The sequence below is a fragment of the Misgurnus anguillicaudatus genome, chromosome 5 (genome assembly GCF_027580225.2).
Source record: "Misgurnus anguillicaudatus chromosome 5, ASM2758022v2, whole genome shotgun sequence".
In the NCBI taxonomy this organism is placed as follows: domain Eukaryota; kingdom Metazoa; phylum Chordata; class Actinopteri; order Cypriniformes; family Cobitidae; genus Misgurnus; species Misgurnus anguillicaudatus.
Window position 1 is genome coordinate 15,004,243 of NC_073341.2, and position 17,138 is coordinate 15,021,380.

Consider the following 17,138-nt stretch of genomic DNA (forward strand, 5'->3'; position numbering starts at 1 on the left):
TACCTTTTAACAGGATGTCGCTTTGCATAAAAGCGCTCGCTATAATAATAATAATACAAAATAAACAGATCATTTAAAATTAATTATAGCTATTTAAGGATTTATCTTTATTTTTTATAATGTGGCTAAACATTACCATGAACTCTAAATATGGCTTTTTTATAAGGTATAAATGTACTGATTTTGTTCATAAATAGATTTTAGGTTATTGCTAGAGGAATTTTTCTAAAGCTGTGTCTACCTCCTCAGCATTATGTTCCAGAACTTTGTTGTCATTTGTTTGTTTGTCATTGCAAGTCACAAATCAATAAAACAAGAACCAACCACATCACTGCTTGTTACCTTCTACACAGATCATTGTGTGTCAACAAACAGTCTGTCATTTATCAACTCAGTTTCTGCGGGGCATGACCATGCCTGCTGATCAATAACTTTTTTGTTTGGTCTTTCTAAATAAACGCAGAGACATTGGTCTACAAGGACAATTTTATCAAGATTCAAAGTTTTTTTTTTAAGTCAGATTTGAGACGGCACAGCAGGCTGATGTCTGTCAGTCCTGGCTTTTATTTAACTCATCCAGTACTTCAAGTTTTTGTCAAATATGGGAAATCTTGTATGGCTTTTTCTAGTTCCAGTTTTTTTAGGAACAACAGCTCTAATTTCCCAATCAACTTTGCAACAGGTATGTTTGGATTAAGGCAGATTTATAACATTTTATTTTTTCAATATATCTGGGACATTATTTAAGGATGATCAAATTTTAGAAATGCCTTGACCCAATGTCTTGTCATGTTTAAGTACAAAAGTACAAGAAACGTATTTTGACCAAAAAATACAATGTAAAAATGATACAAAATATAGACATAGCCTACATAAAAAAATCGTTGAACATTGATGAAACATTTCATTCTGTCTGTGCAATCCCATACGGTAAAAAAAATAAGTTTTAAATATGTGCTAAATACATTTTGTAGAAAGTAAAGCTTAAAAAATACATTTCTAATTTTACAAACCCATACGGCAAAAAAATATATGTTTCCTGGCAAAAATATAAACGTTTGTATAAGATGTATAACTAGGCTATGGATAAAATATAAAATAAAAAGTATATTTTTGCAGTTGAGCAGTTTGTAACATATACAGTTTTTCTTCCAATACAACTTGAATATAAATGCTTTAAAATATATTTATTTTTAAAATATATTTTAAAATATACAAAATATATTGGTGAAAAATACATTTTTGTAAACATATTTTAAACTATATTTCAGTACATTTATTTTTTGGCCATTTTTTGTATATTTTGAAATATGTTTAAAATGATATTTTTCCATTTGGGATAGTCTATGCTTCCTACACTCTTTGAAAAAAAATAGTAGGCTACAAAAGCTGTCACTGGTACACTTTAAAAACATTCCTAATATTTACCATTTATGTACAGATATGTATACATTTGTTACCCATAATATGTAGCTTTGATATATTAATATGCACTCTTTAGGTACAAAGGTGTACTTTTGCAAAGGGTAAAAATTTGCAGGATGTACATGAGCAACCACCCCAGCTTTTGTACCTTTATTTCTGATATCTTACAAAATAGTTTAACATGTATTAATCTACAATTAAAGCTAATTGTGTTTTGTTTTGCCTCCTAAGGATTTTTTACAGTCATTGAAACCTCAAGATTTATTTTATTATTTTGATACTATTTCTCCTAAATCAGGTAAGTCTGGTTTAAAGATATTGAGTAATGTTAAACAAGAGTCATTAAGTTCATTCATGTTCCAGTAACTTTATACACAAGTTCAAATTTGCTGACATTGGTAGTTGGTGTTTTCAGTGCCTCAGTTTGAGCTGGTTTGGGTGAATTGTTCGAGAAATGAGTCCTCCAACGGGTTGTGGAGGTGCTCGTTCGATTCCCAGGAAGAGAGTTTTGATTTGGGACAACACAGAGGTGAACCACCAGTGTCCTGTCCCACTAATCTGGAGATGGTTATCAATTCAACGGTCAGTGTGGTGAAGAGAGAAGTTATGTGCTGTGAGCAGCTGAAGTTACTGAGACCAGCACACACAAGGACTCTGCTCCCGGTCTGCCATGGGAAATTGGTAACTTTATGTCATTCTGTTGTTATCCAACACTGTAAAAAAAATGCAGCTTTTTTGTCAAATCAACAAATATTTTTGTTACTGTAACATTTTACATTTAGTAGACACTTTTGTCCAAATTAAGTTAAACAATTTCAACTTTTTTTATAAGTTGTATGTCAACGTATCACCGGTCAAAGCTTAAAATAGTAGGTTGAATTGAAACGGGTTGTTTTTAACCCACAGTTGGGTCTATATTTCCTATAGGTTAATTTAAACCTTTGTTCATCCAACCATGGGTTAAAACAACCCAGCATTTTTTAGAGTGTTCTTTGTCAGATTTATATCTAAGAGATAAGAGTGATGTTGAAAACAAAGGATGTTAATAGGGCCCTGTGCTGGAAGATTAGCTATTTTGTTGGGGTATTGACAAAAGAATAGAGTCCCCCATTGTGGATCATTTATTGGGTTGGGAACCTCTGCTTGATTCATGTTTGGTCATTAACAACAGCATACCAGTTAGAGAGAGGGATATAGGATTCCTGTGGTTTTCCAGAGAAATGGTTGGGACCCGGAGATGGAGAAAATGGTAGAAAAGCTGTCACTCGAAGAGTAACCCTTAATAGGTCCTAATATGTATTTCCGAGGTGCCTTTAAGGTACTAATATGCAGCCGTTAGGTACAAAAGTGTATTTTTTGAAAGGGTACCGCCACATTGACAGCTTTTGTACCTTTCTTTCTGAGAGTGTACATAAGCTTAATTCATCAAAATAACAAGAAGTCTTGTGTTGTTGCATTGGAGATATTGGTTTGGGGAGACTTACTGTTGGGAGTTGGGGTCATGTCTGATCATAGACTGTATTTTTTTAACAGCAAGGTCTGATACAGTCAGGGGAAAGCAGACTGTATATTCGCCCAATGCTTCAAAAACACGTTGACAGTCTGAATTTTACCATGGATTTACCCTCTGGTATACCTCACCTGCTGCTAACCCATATTTTACCTGTGAAGACACATCTGAAACAGCCCAAGAGTAAGTCATCTTCTGCGTATTAGTTATGTAAACGGTATATTGAATACAAAGTGTACAGTACATACACTGCAAGGAACTTTATATACTTTAATCATTTTTGCTGTTTACCAGATTCATTTTGTGGTGCTGTGATTCATCAGTGTTTTTTCCATCTGTTTAAGGTCAGTTCAGGCTACGCAGAACAGCTCTCGGGTCAGAGGTCACACATCTGGAACTAGCAGTGGTGGTGGGTCCAGACGTCTATAGTTTACACAAGCAAGATACTGAGAGATACATCCTCACCAACCTCAACATTGTAAGTATGTTTTAATAACAGACACTGTACAATGTATGTTAATCTGAATATTTTACAGTCATAACATACTGTAGCTCAACAAAGATTTCACTGCTAAAAACATTTTCTGACCTTGCAGGCCTCCGAGCTTTTGAGAGATGTTACCCTCGGTGCCAATATAAGACTTCACCTTGTCCGTATGGTTATTCTTACAGAGCCCGAGGTAAAAAAATACACTGTTTAAACCTATGATAGACACTATATTAAATCACCTGGACAGTTTGAAAACCCCCAGACTTGTTTAAATCCACAGCCAGAGATCCAGATCTCCGAAAACATCACATCTTCTTTACAAAGTGTGTGTGAGTGGGGTCAAAAGGTCAACCCTGATGGTGACACTGACCCTTTACATGCAGATCTACTGCTGTATATCACCAGGTATGTCTGGACACAGATGATTACTTTGAACTTACTTTTGTACACTGTGTATTTGTGCATTTATGGCACTAAGTAGGTGTTTGGATTGGTTCAAAGAGGTTTGCTATCGTATAAATGCTCTCAGTTTATACTAACACTACTTTAAAGTAACGTTTTTGACATCATCAAGGTTTGATCTGGTTTCACCCAATGGGAATAAGCTTGTAAGAGGTGTAACTCAGTTGGGCGGAGTCTGTTCCACCCAATGGAATTGTGTGATTACAGAAGATACAGGCTTCGATCTTGGCATCACCATCGCACATGAAATTGGCCACAGGTAAGCTTGAGAGGATCCTTTATTTCAAATTGTAAGAGAAACTTACTAAAATTTGGAGACTAAATTGTTTTTTTTTTCAGTTTTGGCATAAATCATGATGGACTTGACAACACATGCAGCTCTAGTGGGTTTATGATGGCATCTGATGGAGGTTATAACAGCGTAGATCTCGCCTGGTCGCAGTGTAGCAGAGCTCAACTCCACAACTTCTTCAGGTGTTACTCACTTACTAAATCATAAGCATCAATCACACACAATAACATTTTCAAAATAATGAAGATCACAGATAAGTCATTTGTAAAAATAGCACAATATTCCAGTTTTTCATTTCAATTTCGTTTAGGCTTTAATGTGTGTTTCTTTACTGGTGTGTATAGTGCAGGTAAAGCAGAATGTGTGAAGGACGTCCCAGTTCTGGAAGGATCTGTACAGGATTGGAGGCCTGGTCTCTTCTATGGTGTGGATGATCAATGTCGTATTGCATTCGGCAGTTCAGCCACTGCTTGTTCTTTCACTGATGATGATATGGTGAGTAAAAATGAATGAATTAGTGTAAAACTTTAGGCAGCTTGAGAGTTGCTTAAAGGATTAGTCCATTTTTTAAAAAAAAATCCAGATAATTTACTCACCACCATGTCATCCAAAATGTTGATGGCTTTCTTTGTTTAGTCGAGAAGAAATTATGTTTTTTGAGGAAAACATTCATTTTAATGGACTTTAATGGACTTTAATGGACCCCAACACGTAACAGATTTGATGCAGTTTAAAATTGCAGTTTCAACGGAGTTTCAAAGGACTCTGGAGGATCCCAGGCGAGGCGTGGGGGTCTTGTCTAGCGAAATGATTGTCATTTTTGACAAGAAAAATAAAAAATATGCATTTTTAAACCACAACTTCCCGTCCACCCCGGGTCCCGCGACGCGCCAGCGCGACCCCACGCAATTGCGTAATGCCGTGGAAAGGTCACGTGTTACATATATGAAACGCACATTTGCTGACAATTTTAAACAATAAACTGACACAAAGACATTAATTGGTATCATTACACATACAACAATGTCAGAACGGTTCTCTTTCTCCACACTTGTAAACACTGGGGCGTAGTTTCGCATTCGTCACCCGTGACCTCTTGACGTGATGACATATTGCGTGAGGTTGCGCTGTCGCATCACAGGACTGGAGGAAGACGAGAAGTTGTGGTTTAAAAGTGCATATTTTTTATTTTTCTTGTCAAAAATGACAATTGTTTCGCTAGAAAAGACCCTTATGCCTAGTTTGGGATCGTTTAGAGTCCTCTGAAACTCTGTCGAAACTGCAATTTTAACCTGCATTAAAACTGTTAAGTGTTGGGGTCCATTAAAGTCCATTAAAATGAGAAAAATCCTGGAATGTTTTCCTCAAAAAACATAATTTCTTCTCGACTGAACAAAGATAGACATCAACATTTTGGATGACATGGTGGTGAGTAAATTATCTGGGAAGAAAATTGACTAATCCTTTAATAGTATATTTAATCAAATTTGCATATTTACATTTACAACGATTGAATGTGCTGATGTTTTACGTTTTCAAGGCAACCTGTCGTGTTCTGTCCTGTCATATCAACCCTCGTGAACGCACTACTTGTACTCGCTTGCTTGTTCCTCTTTTGGATGGGACAGAATGTGGGATCAGCCAGGTGATAAACTGCTATGACTAATACTTGCATCCTTACATAAATTAATTGTTGTATATGTTTTGGACAGTTTTTTCAGTCATTTTCTTGTATCTTTCTATATATTTTGCTAAAATAAAGCCTTTCATATTCATATATGTTCATACAGTATAGGTCCATATTTGTGACCCAGTCTGCTAAAGTCATTGTTAGTGATTTACTGTTTACTACATAAAATCATACTACAAAACGTTAAGGACATTGTGAGAAAATATAACCTTCATATCTTTAATATTGACTGAGTAAGGTCATGTCTTAGACTGAAATTAAAGTAAAATCAAACTTTGATGCTCCTAATCTCATCATAAGATTATGAGACTTTAGTCTGGATTTCACTTTTTTCCAAATATAAATCATATTAATAACAGCATATTGGGAATTCTGTTCTTTTCACATTCTAAACCTTTTATTGATCCAAACCAAACTAAAGTTTTGTAAAAAATGTTCAGATTTTTTAAATTGAACTGCTGTCTTTATCCATACTGCTGTAGTGGTGTTTAAAGGGTCGGTGTGTGTCTCCTTCAACCTTGGGTTCCTCCATGGTGGTCCATGGCTCCTGGTCTTCCTGGTCTGATTTCTCTCCTTGTTCACGAACATGTGGAGGAGGCGTCACCCACCGCAAGAGACAGTGTAACAACCCCAGGTGCATTAGTAAGAGTGTGACTTGATTGAAAAATTGTCTATGAATCTAATTTCATGATCAACACCAGATAAAGACTGTACGAAACCATCTGGAACAAATTCTGCAGTACACAAACTCTATAGCTCCAAACTTCACTTTCAATAAATAAACAGGCATAATATTGTAAATGCACTTAGTTATCATGTGGCAACAATTTAACCTTCCTTCATTTTTGTAAACATTGTTGTGTACCGTGTACTGCACAACAGTATATTCAAAAGTGTCAAATATAATTGGATATATAAAAAGATGCTGTTTTTGTTCACTGGTGTGTGTGTTAAGCTGCATTTATGTATTTAGAGGGATGTTTTTGTATTTCAGGCCAGCCTTTGGTGGGACTGTTTGTAAAGGTCACGACACAGAAGCTGAACTTTGCAACCGACAGGTACAGAAGCTCCCCATATTTACTTTGGGCTTCTATTCAAATGAATGATTGCACCATCTATACATTGCTGTGTGGCTGATATATGTCTGCTTGTAATGTCTGCCTTTTCTCTTTCATTTGACTTTTTTCATGTTTAAGTGCTATAATTGAGTCTCCAGTGCATCTATCAACCTAGAAAATGTGAAAAGATCAACCCAGTAACTTAGTTTTGGTAAACCATTCTCTGCAAGCATGTGAAAAAATAGGTCATTGAAATTTGGCTCCTCCTGTGATGTCAGAAGGGGATAATACCGCCCCTTAATCTACACTATCCAACCACGGCACTGCCATTTAGTGCAGAGATCAGCTCATTTGCATTTAAAAGGAAACACCCAAAACGGCACATTTTTGCTCATACTAAGTGGCAATTTTAATATATTATAATAAATTATCTATATGATATTTTGAGCTAAAACTTCACATATGTACTCTGGGGACATTTGACATCTTAAAAAAGTCTTGTGAAATGTCCCCTTTAAATGTCTTTGAGTATTCTGTTTCTTCTGATCTGATATCTGCTAGTTTTTCATGCTTGTTTAGTTCTTATTAAATGATTTGCAACGCAGTTGACAAAGGCAGAAATTCTTTCTTACAAAAAAATGTAACTATTGTGGTGTCATGATGGTAATGCACTTTGATATATACCTTGGTGCAGAATTATTAACACAATGTAGTAGGCAAACATGGTATGTCCACAAAACATAGTTAAAATCTGGAATGTTAGTGTGCGAAAAAATCCAAATATTGAGAAAATTGAGAAAAGTCCTTAGAAACTGTATCCATTCACAAAAATAAAGTTTTTATATATTTACAGTAGCACATTTACAAAATATCTTCATGGAACATGATCTTAATATCCTAATGATTTTTGTTATAAAAGAAAAATCTATAATTTTGACCCATACAATACAATAATGACTTTTGTAACAAACAAACAACAGTCTTGGAGCACATACACAGTTAAAAAAACAAAGAAAAAAAGTAAATGAATAACCAGTGATTGTTAAAACAGATGGTACAAAAAAAGGCCTTAATACAGTGTGCAAAGTTATTATAAGATGTGCACAATAATCAGGCTTAATCTCATGCATGCTTTAAGTTAACCGCTTGTGGCCATTAAGGGGCCCCATGCAATTGCATACGTTACGTGGTGGCTAAACACCAGTGGCGACTGGTGACTTTTTTTTTGAAGCGCACGATGCGAAGTTCGTCACAACATGTATGTAGCTTGTCATGTGTGTGGTTTGTCATTTCAAAATATGTGTTCTGCGCTTTGAGAGATCGTATGTGCATCATGTGTCATGCCAAAATAACTGCCTGCTGCCTTGAACTTGAACTTAAAAAGAGACGCTCGCTTTTGCCAGATACTCACATAATCTCATGCGTAATCAGAGTTTACTATTAAGGGAATGTCTTGCGTGTATTTAGGAAACGTGAGCGTCTCTTTTATCATAAACGGTTTTGACGCATGTGCAGCAGGCACTTATTTTGACAAAACACGTGATGCACACAGGATCTCTCCACACGCAGGACACATATTTTGGAAAAGGGAACCACACACGTGACAATCCGAACACTTATTTTGAATTAGCGCATCCTCGGAAAAGCACGAGCTGCCACTGCTAAACACGCCACTGGGTCGGGATGTATGATGGAGGATAGATGCTAATTTAGTCGAGTGGCCAAAGCTTAAGTAACTACTTTTCTGCCAAAATTCTGAAGCGCAATTGATCTGTAGCTGGCCGGATCATTTTCTTCTTTAATTTTCTTTAAAATAAGATATGTTGTCTTCGTACAGTGTATTTGGTTCAGCGTTAACTGTTTCAGAAATTTCCAGAAGTTCCTTTCTTCAGTTGAATGCAAATAATTTAATACTAAAATGCTGTCATGTTATCTTCTTATATGGGTCCATCGTTATACACCCATCATTAAAGTAATCCGCTTCTCCAGTCGGTTAATGAATTTCTTCTGAAGTGAAATAATTAATATAATTAAAATAAATATAAAGAAAAAACAACGAATATTTGAAGTTAAAGCAACACTATGTAGTTTCCATGTAAAAATGACTTACAGCTCCCCCATGTGGTTGAAATGCGCAACAGTGCCTGGTATTAGACACTCTTCTGCAGGCAGGGGGAGGGGCGGGGCTATGTGCTCTACCCTCCACCGCCACCGTGCTTGTAGCAGCTAAGAGGCTGCTCAGGTTACAGCAACAGTACAATTTGGCCAGTTAAAAGTTGTTCTATCACTGAAATAATTTTAGAGACATTATTTAAAGGTAAAAAAACTACATAGTGTTGCTTTAATTCAGCGATCAGTATGTTGGCATATCTCTGGAAACATACAGATCAATGCTGTAAGTTTAAATCATAAAGATTTGAAGTGACATAAGTGGTGTATGTCATTGTTTTTTGCAGCCATGTAAGACGACACAGGTGGAGTTTATGTCACAACAGTGTTCAGCTACAGATCAGCAGCCTTTATCAATGTCTGTAGACTCCACTTCAGTCTACACCTGGATCCCTGCCATCGGCTTCAGCACAGGTGCCCAATTACTTTCATTCATCCATGAAAAGTGTATGGTGGTGGTTGTGTTGTGGTTAAAGTTATGTGCTGAAAATTGACTTGATCCCTGCAAAGAGTAAGCCAGCATCATCATTGTGTCAATAAGGAAGTAAGGTGCCTTAGTGTACCTCCAAAATGGTCTGGAAAAGATTTGCATTCCTTGACACTTCCAACGTTGGCCTTAAAATTTATTTTCTCATCATTCATAAATAAGAAGTTTTAGAAGAACTTAATTTATCTCTGCCTGCATTTCTTCTCATACAGTATCTCTTTCTGTCCGTTTCAGGCGACTCTCAGTGTAAACTGATGTGTCGCTCACGAGAACAGGACTTTATGGTAAGTCGTGGGTCTCAGTTCATCGATGGTACTCGATGTGAAGCTGGTAACTCTGCATCGCCTGCTTCCATTACTGCTTGTCTAGGTGGAAAATGCCAGGTAATAACAGCACACACTAACATTTGTGAGAAGTGGCATGCAATGTTATCTGATACTATTTGCTTGCAATGCTTCACTAGCCTTTTGGCTGTGATGGAGTAATGCATTCTGGGAAGGTGGAGGATGTGTGTGGGGTCTGCGGAGGCGATGGGTCCACCTGCCGAATTATCACAGGCACATTTTCAGGTGGAGAGGCTAGAGGTAATGCTACACCTACACCTCACAAATGTCTCTCTTTAATTTCTGCTACTGTAGCTTATAAACATAATAACCATCAATACACTGGTTTCTCCATTTTTTTCAAGAGTATATCACATTCCTCACCCTTCCTATGAACGCCTCTCATGTTCATGTGATTAACAGAAAGCCTGTTTTTACACACCTTGGTGAGTACCTGGGTACAGTGTTGATACATATTGTTTAGAGATCATATTTAAGAAATGTCCATCTTTTTCTTTCTTTCAGCGGTATTGATAAATGATAAGTATGTGGTGGCAGGAGATGGAAACCCAGCTCTGGCGATCACGTACCCCTCACCTCTTGAGAAAAGTCCCATACAGTATCGTCTGGATCTCACACCCGACCATCTACCTCATAATGAAGAGCTGATCATCTCTGGACCAGTCACAGACAAAATCCACATACAGGTGTGCAGGTTCTCCCTTATTGTGATTTTGGAAAGACTTTAAAAATGTTAAGAGTTTATTTTCTGGTTTAGGTTTATTGTAAATATGGAAGAGAATATGGAGACCTCACCAGCCCAAACATCTCATACCAGTACTACTCTTCTGATACTGTTTCTGTGGCTGCTAATGGTAGATGGTCCACTGTCTTATCTCCCTGCTCAGTTACCTGTGGCACAGGTAACAAATGATCATTTAAACGTTACATGTATTTGCTACTTGTTTACTTCATTAAAATAATAGTTCACCCCAAAATGAAAATTACACCATATTTTACTCACCCTCAATCCATCCTAGGGGTATATGATGTCTTCTTTCAGCCCAAAACAGTTTAAGTTAAATTAAAAAATATCCTGGCTCCAAGGTTCACCTCAGAAGCAGTGGCGGCCGGTGACTTATTTTTTGAGCGTGCACAATGCGAGCCTTGTCACAACATGTATGCATATTCTATCCAAGGTATATTTTCACACCAAGGGCTCTGATCCTAAGATGCTAGGCAGCAGGAAGCTCTTTCGAGATCCTGGTTGGTTCGTTCACATTAACCGTTGGTCTGCGGGTGGAAACCAGATGACAGACTCGCAGTGGTTCCAATCTGTCAACAGAACTCCCCCCAAAACCGGAGATGAACTGAGGGCCTCTGTCTGAGACTAGATCAACCGGAAGACCATGAATGTGGAAGACCTGGTTAATCATAAGCTCAGCAGTCTCAATGACCGTGGAGAGTTCAGATAGGGGAATGAAATGAGCTGCCTTGGAGAAGCGGTCGACCACAGTCAGGATAACAGTGTTACCCTTAAATGGTGGAATGCCAGTGACAAAATCTAAAGCGATGTGTAACCAAGGGCGAGAGGGAACGGGCAAGGGTTGAAACAGACCAATGGGAGGTTGATTATATAGATCTTATTCTGAGTGAAGACCGAACAAGCCAACACAAACTGCCTAACATTCTGTGTACTCCCGGATGGCATACCAGCCTAGATTCGTGACCCCACCTGAGGACCTCTGCATGCAACACACCAGGAACAAATAGCCAACCCACTGGACACCCCTTTGGTATTTCGCCCTCTCTGCCAGCCTCTCTCACCCGTCTTTCCACGTCCCAGAAGAGGGCACTGACTACCATTCCCCGAGGCAGGAGGGTTTTGGAAGAATCCTCCCTCCCCTGAGACGTAAACAAACGAGAGAGAACATCAGGCTTAACATTCTTAGAACCTGGCTGGTATGACAGAACGAAATTGAACCGACCGATAAAGAGTGCCCAACGAGCTTGTCGAGAATTTAGCCTTCTGGCTAAACGGATATATTCCAGGTTCTTGTGGTCCGTCCAGACCAAGAAGGGCTGCGCCACGACCCTCCAACCAGTGACGCCACTCACCTAGAGCCAGTCTGACTGCTAACAACTCCCGGTAGCCTATGTCGTAATTGTGTTCTGCTGGGGTGAGCCAGTGAAAAAAATAAGCTCAAGGGTGGACCTTCCCATCCTTTGTGTATCTTTGTGAGAGTATCGCCTCGACCTCGGACGCATCCACCTCAACAATAAATTGGAGCCTGGATCTGGAATAGAAAGCACAGGTGCAGAGATAAAACTGGACTTAAGCTTATCAAAGACCTCCTATTCCACCTAAACCAATCATAAGAAGAGGCGTGTAAGGGGTGCAGTGACTTGGCCAAAATTTCAAATGAATCACCTGTAAAAATTGGCGAAACCCAGGAAAGCCTTTTTAGAATCAGGGACAGGCCATTTGGCAACTGCTTTCACTTTGGCAGGATCGGGTATAATCCCTCCCACAGCAATAATGTGACCCAGGAATGAAATCAACTCCTTATGAAATTCACACTTCTTCGTCTTGAAAAAAAGCTGATTTTCCAGCAGCCATTCCAGAACCCTCCAAACGTGCTAAGTGTTTACCTGTTTATCATGTAGGTATCATCTAGGTACACAAAGACAAACTTATTGATCATGTCTCTCAGCAAGTCATTAACCAGGGCCTGGAAAACTGCCGGGGCGTTCATAAGACCGAACGTAAGACCAAGTATTCAAAGTGTATTAAATGCGGTTTTCCATTCAAACCCCTCCTGGATGCAAACTAGATGGTAGGCATTGCGGAGGTCTAGCTTAGTAAAGACCTGAGCTCCCTGTAAGAGTGTTAAGGCTGAAGACATAAGAGAGGATACCTGTTTTTAATCGTGATGTCATTCAAATAACCCACACCAGCCGGAGATGAGGACGGACGGATGAGCACGGCTTTTAATGATTCCTGTATATACCTCTCCACAGCCTCTCGTTCAAGACCTAATAGGGAAAACAACCGACCCTTAGGCAGAAAAGTGTCAGGGAGAAGGTTAATGGCACAGTCATAAGGACGGTGAGGAGGAAGGGAGGTGGCCCGGGATTTAGAAAGACCTGTTAAAGATCCAGGTACTCATCAGGCAACGTCCACCCCTTCAGCCTGCAACCCAAGAGAAGAGGAAACAGGAGACGGGGCAGGACCCAAACAGGAATTAAGACAAGATGAATCCCATGCTAACACTGAATTAAGGCCAATCAATGTGAGGATTGTGCTGCTTAAGCCACAGATGCCTCAAAATAATGGGAACCTCCAGTGATTTCATCACTAGCAGCTCAATCTCATCACGGTGATTGCCAGATACAACAAGACTTAAAGGTGCAGTGACATGGGTTATAATGGAAATGAGATTACCTTCAATGGAAAGACCTTTCAGAGGAGAAGAGAGTGGTGAAAAGGAAATACCCCATTCACTGGCAGCGGTGGTGTCGATAAAGTTGCCCTCGGCACCGAAATCAAGAACTGCCTTGACCTCCCGGAAAACCCCTCCTTGACTGACTGAGACTGGTAGAAGTGTATGGGATACCGGGTATGAAGAGAAGTGTCCCATCTGTAATCCATAATCTACTGATGGGCCCTGGCTTTTACTGGACTGGAAACAGCAAGATGACTGGGTTTACCACAGTACAAACATAGGCCACGAAGCAGGCGATCCTTTTTCTGCTGCGGTGTTAACCATACACGACCGACCTGCATGGGTTCAGGTTCAACTGGCCAGGATGGTCACGAAAGTGGAGTCAGGTGTAAAAAGCTCTCCTCTTCTGTTGGCTGCAACCTTGCACTGCCATCCCTTGCGCTGTTCAAGGCATCTCTCAACCCGCAGAGCGAGATCAATGAGCAAATAGAGACTGCAAAGAAGCTCATACATGACCTGTTCCTACTGGAAATCATCCGTGAGACCCTCCAGGAAATGAGAATGAAGTGCTGCCTCATTCCATTCACATGAAACGGCCAGTGTCTTAAAAGTGATAGAAAAGTCTGTGACCGAAATACCCTCCTGAGAGAAACATGACAGCTTGGATGCCGTTCACCTCCCTGAACCGAACGATCAAAGTTTTTTGGACATGAGGTTCGAGTTCCTGTTGCATTGGAGGGGTCGACTGAGAAGTTCCGGTAGGATTAGTTACATTCAACTTAAAATTCTGAAAACCAGATTCGAGTTCAGCCACTTGGTTGGAAAGCTGCGAAATGCCACAAGCCGCGGCTTCCAATTGATAGGGGTGCTGACCCAGCAAAGTTCCCTGCTGGGAGATGGCCAGATGGATTGGATCTGTACCCGCTGAGTCCATGTCTGGTCAGGCCCTAATGTCAGGAACCGATAAGGGCTCAAGTGCAGGTATTGCAAAAACAGTTTATTTAGAGGCCAAAAACAACATAAATAAAATCCAGTAAATGTCCAAATGACTAGGCTGCAGATGAAGTGGTAAAGCAATCTCCAGATGATAATAATGTCCCAATAATCCAGACCCGGCCACAAGGCCAACTGGGAAGACCCAGTGTATAGCAACACCAGGTGAATGGGGACAGAGGACGATCTAAAGGTATCCGTTGAATAATCCAGTCGAATGGGCGGCTACAGGATATACCAAAGCAGAGCAACATGAGAACATACTGGAGAGCTGACCAGATGAATGGGGCAGAAGGCAAGGCAGTAATACAAGACAGGGCGGTATACTGGAAAAAACAAAAATCAAAAACCAAAAGACAGGCACAGGATCTAGAAGAGGACCAGACACAAATGACAAAAATCACAAGATATCAAAACTAAACAAAATACTAGACAAGAGGCCAGAGAGCAAAAACACAGGTAGAGCTATGACCGTCCGACAAGGACTGAGCAAACAAGAGGGATCTAAATAGAGAGACAAATGAGCAGGAACAGGTGCAGACAATGAACTAAATAAGACAATTAAGGTCAATAAGAGGGGGGCGGAGTCGAGACACTGAAACGCATGCTGTGCTGTCATAACACTAACCATGTGCTTTACACATAACAAAACACAACAGGAAACACCCATCTGGGATGAGCAGACTGCACTCCTGACAGTATATACCCCGTCATATGTGGCTTGTCATTTCAAAATATGCGTTTGGCACTTCATGTAAACTTATGTGCATCATGTGTGATGTCAAAATACGAGCCTGCTGCAGACACGTGTAGAGGGTTTATGATAAAAAGAGACGCCTGGGCCTTTATTTTTAAAGCGTAACTAAACCCCTGGTCAGAGCCTGCCACTGGCAATATTTCAAAAATGCAAGAAAAGTGGGCAGATACCAACGGAGATAGAGGGGACAAACTAAGTGTGTGGTGAGATCGTAACGAGGGCGTGGTGAGCTTGAACCTGCTTACGTCACAAGGTATTTTTTGGACCCAACATCCAATAGGAAAATTCGACTGCAGTAGTCACCATTCAACCTGAAGAGGGCAGCAGACATTTTACACCATATATTGTAGTATTGAAACACTTTATATCCAAATGTCAAAAAACTTACTAAAATCATTGAACAGCACTAATAAAGCCCCATTTTCAACGACCATTTACTAAAAACAGTTGGTTTAGGGTTTAGTTACTCTTTAAGAGTGAGTGAATAATATAATAATAGCAAGAAGCTCTCATAAAAAATACTTGCTCCAGATTTACTGTAACAAGAGTCTTATTCATAATTGGTAGTAAATTTGTCTGTTCTTTCTCTTTTGTAGGCATACAGAAAATCAGTCAAATCTGTGTAGATGAGAGCACACATGAGCATCTAGAAAATAATCTCTGCAGTTCATCATCTCCAGCACCGGATCTACTGCAGCCATGCTTTCTTCCAGACTGCCCACCCAGGTAGTGTTTCAGCTTCACAGTTTCTCCTACCAACATCAGAAACACAAACCATGGAGTACTATTATGTTATACCAGAAATAAAGATAAATCCAACTACATGACAGCAATATTTTTCAGCAGGGACATGTTATAATTAGAAGCTTGACATACCAAAATGTGGACTTCATGAAAGACTGGAAAAATAAATTGTGAAGGAGCTATTGCAAACATTTATTAACCATTTTATCCACCTTATTTTTTGACACAAATGTGGGTGCCGCCACATTTCGTATTGCGAGGGACACAAGTATGCCGTTTTGACTGGCTTTTTAATGTTTATTATGAAATCCAGGAAGACTGGCATAATATGCAGTTGGGGTTGCCATAATAGCTGGTACAAGCTGAATGTGTTGAATGTGTATGTGGCACATGTGCACCCATGATCTGTATTCACACATCCATCCAGTAAAACATTTCATAGACACTGAAAGTAAACAATAAATACAATAATTGTTTAAAAACAACTAATAATATGCTGATAAAAATATATTTATATTTATAAAACGGTCCAATCCTTGATTCTGATTGGTCAATAGGTGTGCTTTATTCACGATAAAACACTGCTATGACCGCTTCACCCAACGGTTCTATTTAATATCACTGCGCCCTTAGCAACACATAAACATATAATGAGACAAAGTCTGAGAACAGTTTGTTGTTTTTATTTGAGTTTTCATGTTGTTATTCGCAGTCAGGGACTATTTTTTCTAGCGGAAGGAATGCTTTTATTGATTTAACTTCATGAAAGTTGCACTAATAATTTTTTTTACTTTAATATTGTGTAGTAACCGTTTTATAAAAGCGGTAAGGTACTCGAGGCAAGTGCTGTATCGTGAATAAGTAACGGCTTCGCGTCGTGCCTAACAACGCCCTTCACCCGTTGCTTATTCACGATACAGCACAGCCTCTCGTACCTTATTGCTTACATATACAACATAAACTGCTTATTAGTTAATGTTTATAACAGTTCTGAATGTGTTTGCGCATACATTTGTTATGTTTTTAATGAAAAAGGAAATCATTTTAAAAATAAGCAAATTATTTCATAAGCTCTCCTATCTAGTGCTTAAGAAGCAATGTAATAATTTTTTTTATAAAAAACACTACTGAACACATGTAGTAGTTTAATATGTTTATTATGGTTGTTCAAATAACTTACAATGTGTTGTATGTGAAAGTAACTGCTGACTGTCGGAACGTGTGAAGCTTGATGTGTCGCCATAAAAATCAAACAAGTCAATAAAAAATTGCCGTTTAAAAAAAACACCAGA

General features: G+C 39.1%; 1 protein-coding gene across 1 annotated transcript in view; it reads left to right on the forward strand.

The window, feature by feature from the left end:
* The first annotated feature begins 393 nt into the window (after window positions 1-393).
* The window catches only part of adamts13 (ADAM metallopeptidase with thrombospondin type 1 motif, 13), a 28,560-nt gene continuing 11,815 nt past the window's right edge, over window positions 394-17,138 (forward strand). Inside the window, exons 1-20 of the mRNA XM_055169256.2 lie at window positions 394-682; window positions 1,657-1,723; window positions 1,841-2,106; window positions 2,959-3,118; window positions 3,280-3,413; window positions 3,532-3,615; window positions 3,706-3,830; window positions 4,000-4,146; window positions 4,227-4,361; window positions 4,524-4,674; window positions 5,720-5,824; window positions 6,352-6,503; window positions 6,864-6,927; window positions 9,384-9,510; window positions 9,818-9,966; window positions 10,047-10,167; window positions 10,272-10,352; window positions 10,432-10,613; window positions 10,685-10,829; window positions 15,699-15,828. Of these exons, the coding sequence (XP_055025231.2) occupies window positions 602-682; window positions 1,657-1,723; window positions 1,841-2,106; window positions 2,959-3,118; window positions 3,280-3,413; window positions 3,532-3,615; window positions 3,706-3,830; window positions 4,000-4,146; window positions 4,227-4,361; window positions 4,524-4,674; window positions 5,720-5,824; window positions 6,352-6,503; window positions 6,864-6,927; window positions 9,384-9,510; window positions 9,818-9,966; window positions 10,047-10,167; window positions 10,272-10,352; window positions 10,432-10,613; window positions 10,685-10,829; window positions 15,699-15,828 (2,606 nt within the window). The 5' untranslated portion in view covers window positions 394-601. The remainder of the gene's footprint in view (window positions 683-1,656; window positions 1,724-1,840; window positions 2,107-2,958; window positions 3,119-3,279; window positions 3,414-3,531; window positions 3,616-3,705; window positions 3,831-3,999; window positions 4,147-4,226; window positions 4,362-4,523; window positions 4,675-5,719; window positions 5,825-6,351; window positions 6,504-6,863; window positions 6,928-9,383; window positions 9,511-9,817; window positions 9,967-10,046; window positions 10,168-10,271; window positions 10,353-10,431; window positions 10,614-10,684; window positions 10,830-15,698; window positions 15,829-17,138) is intronic.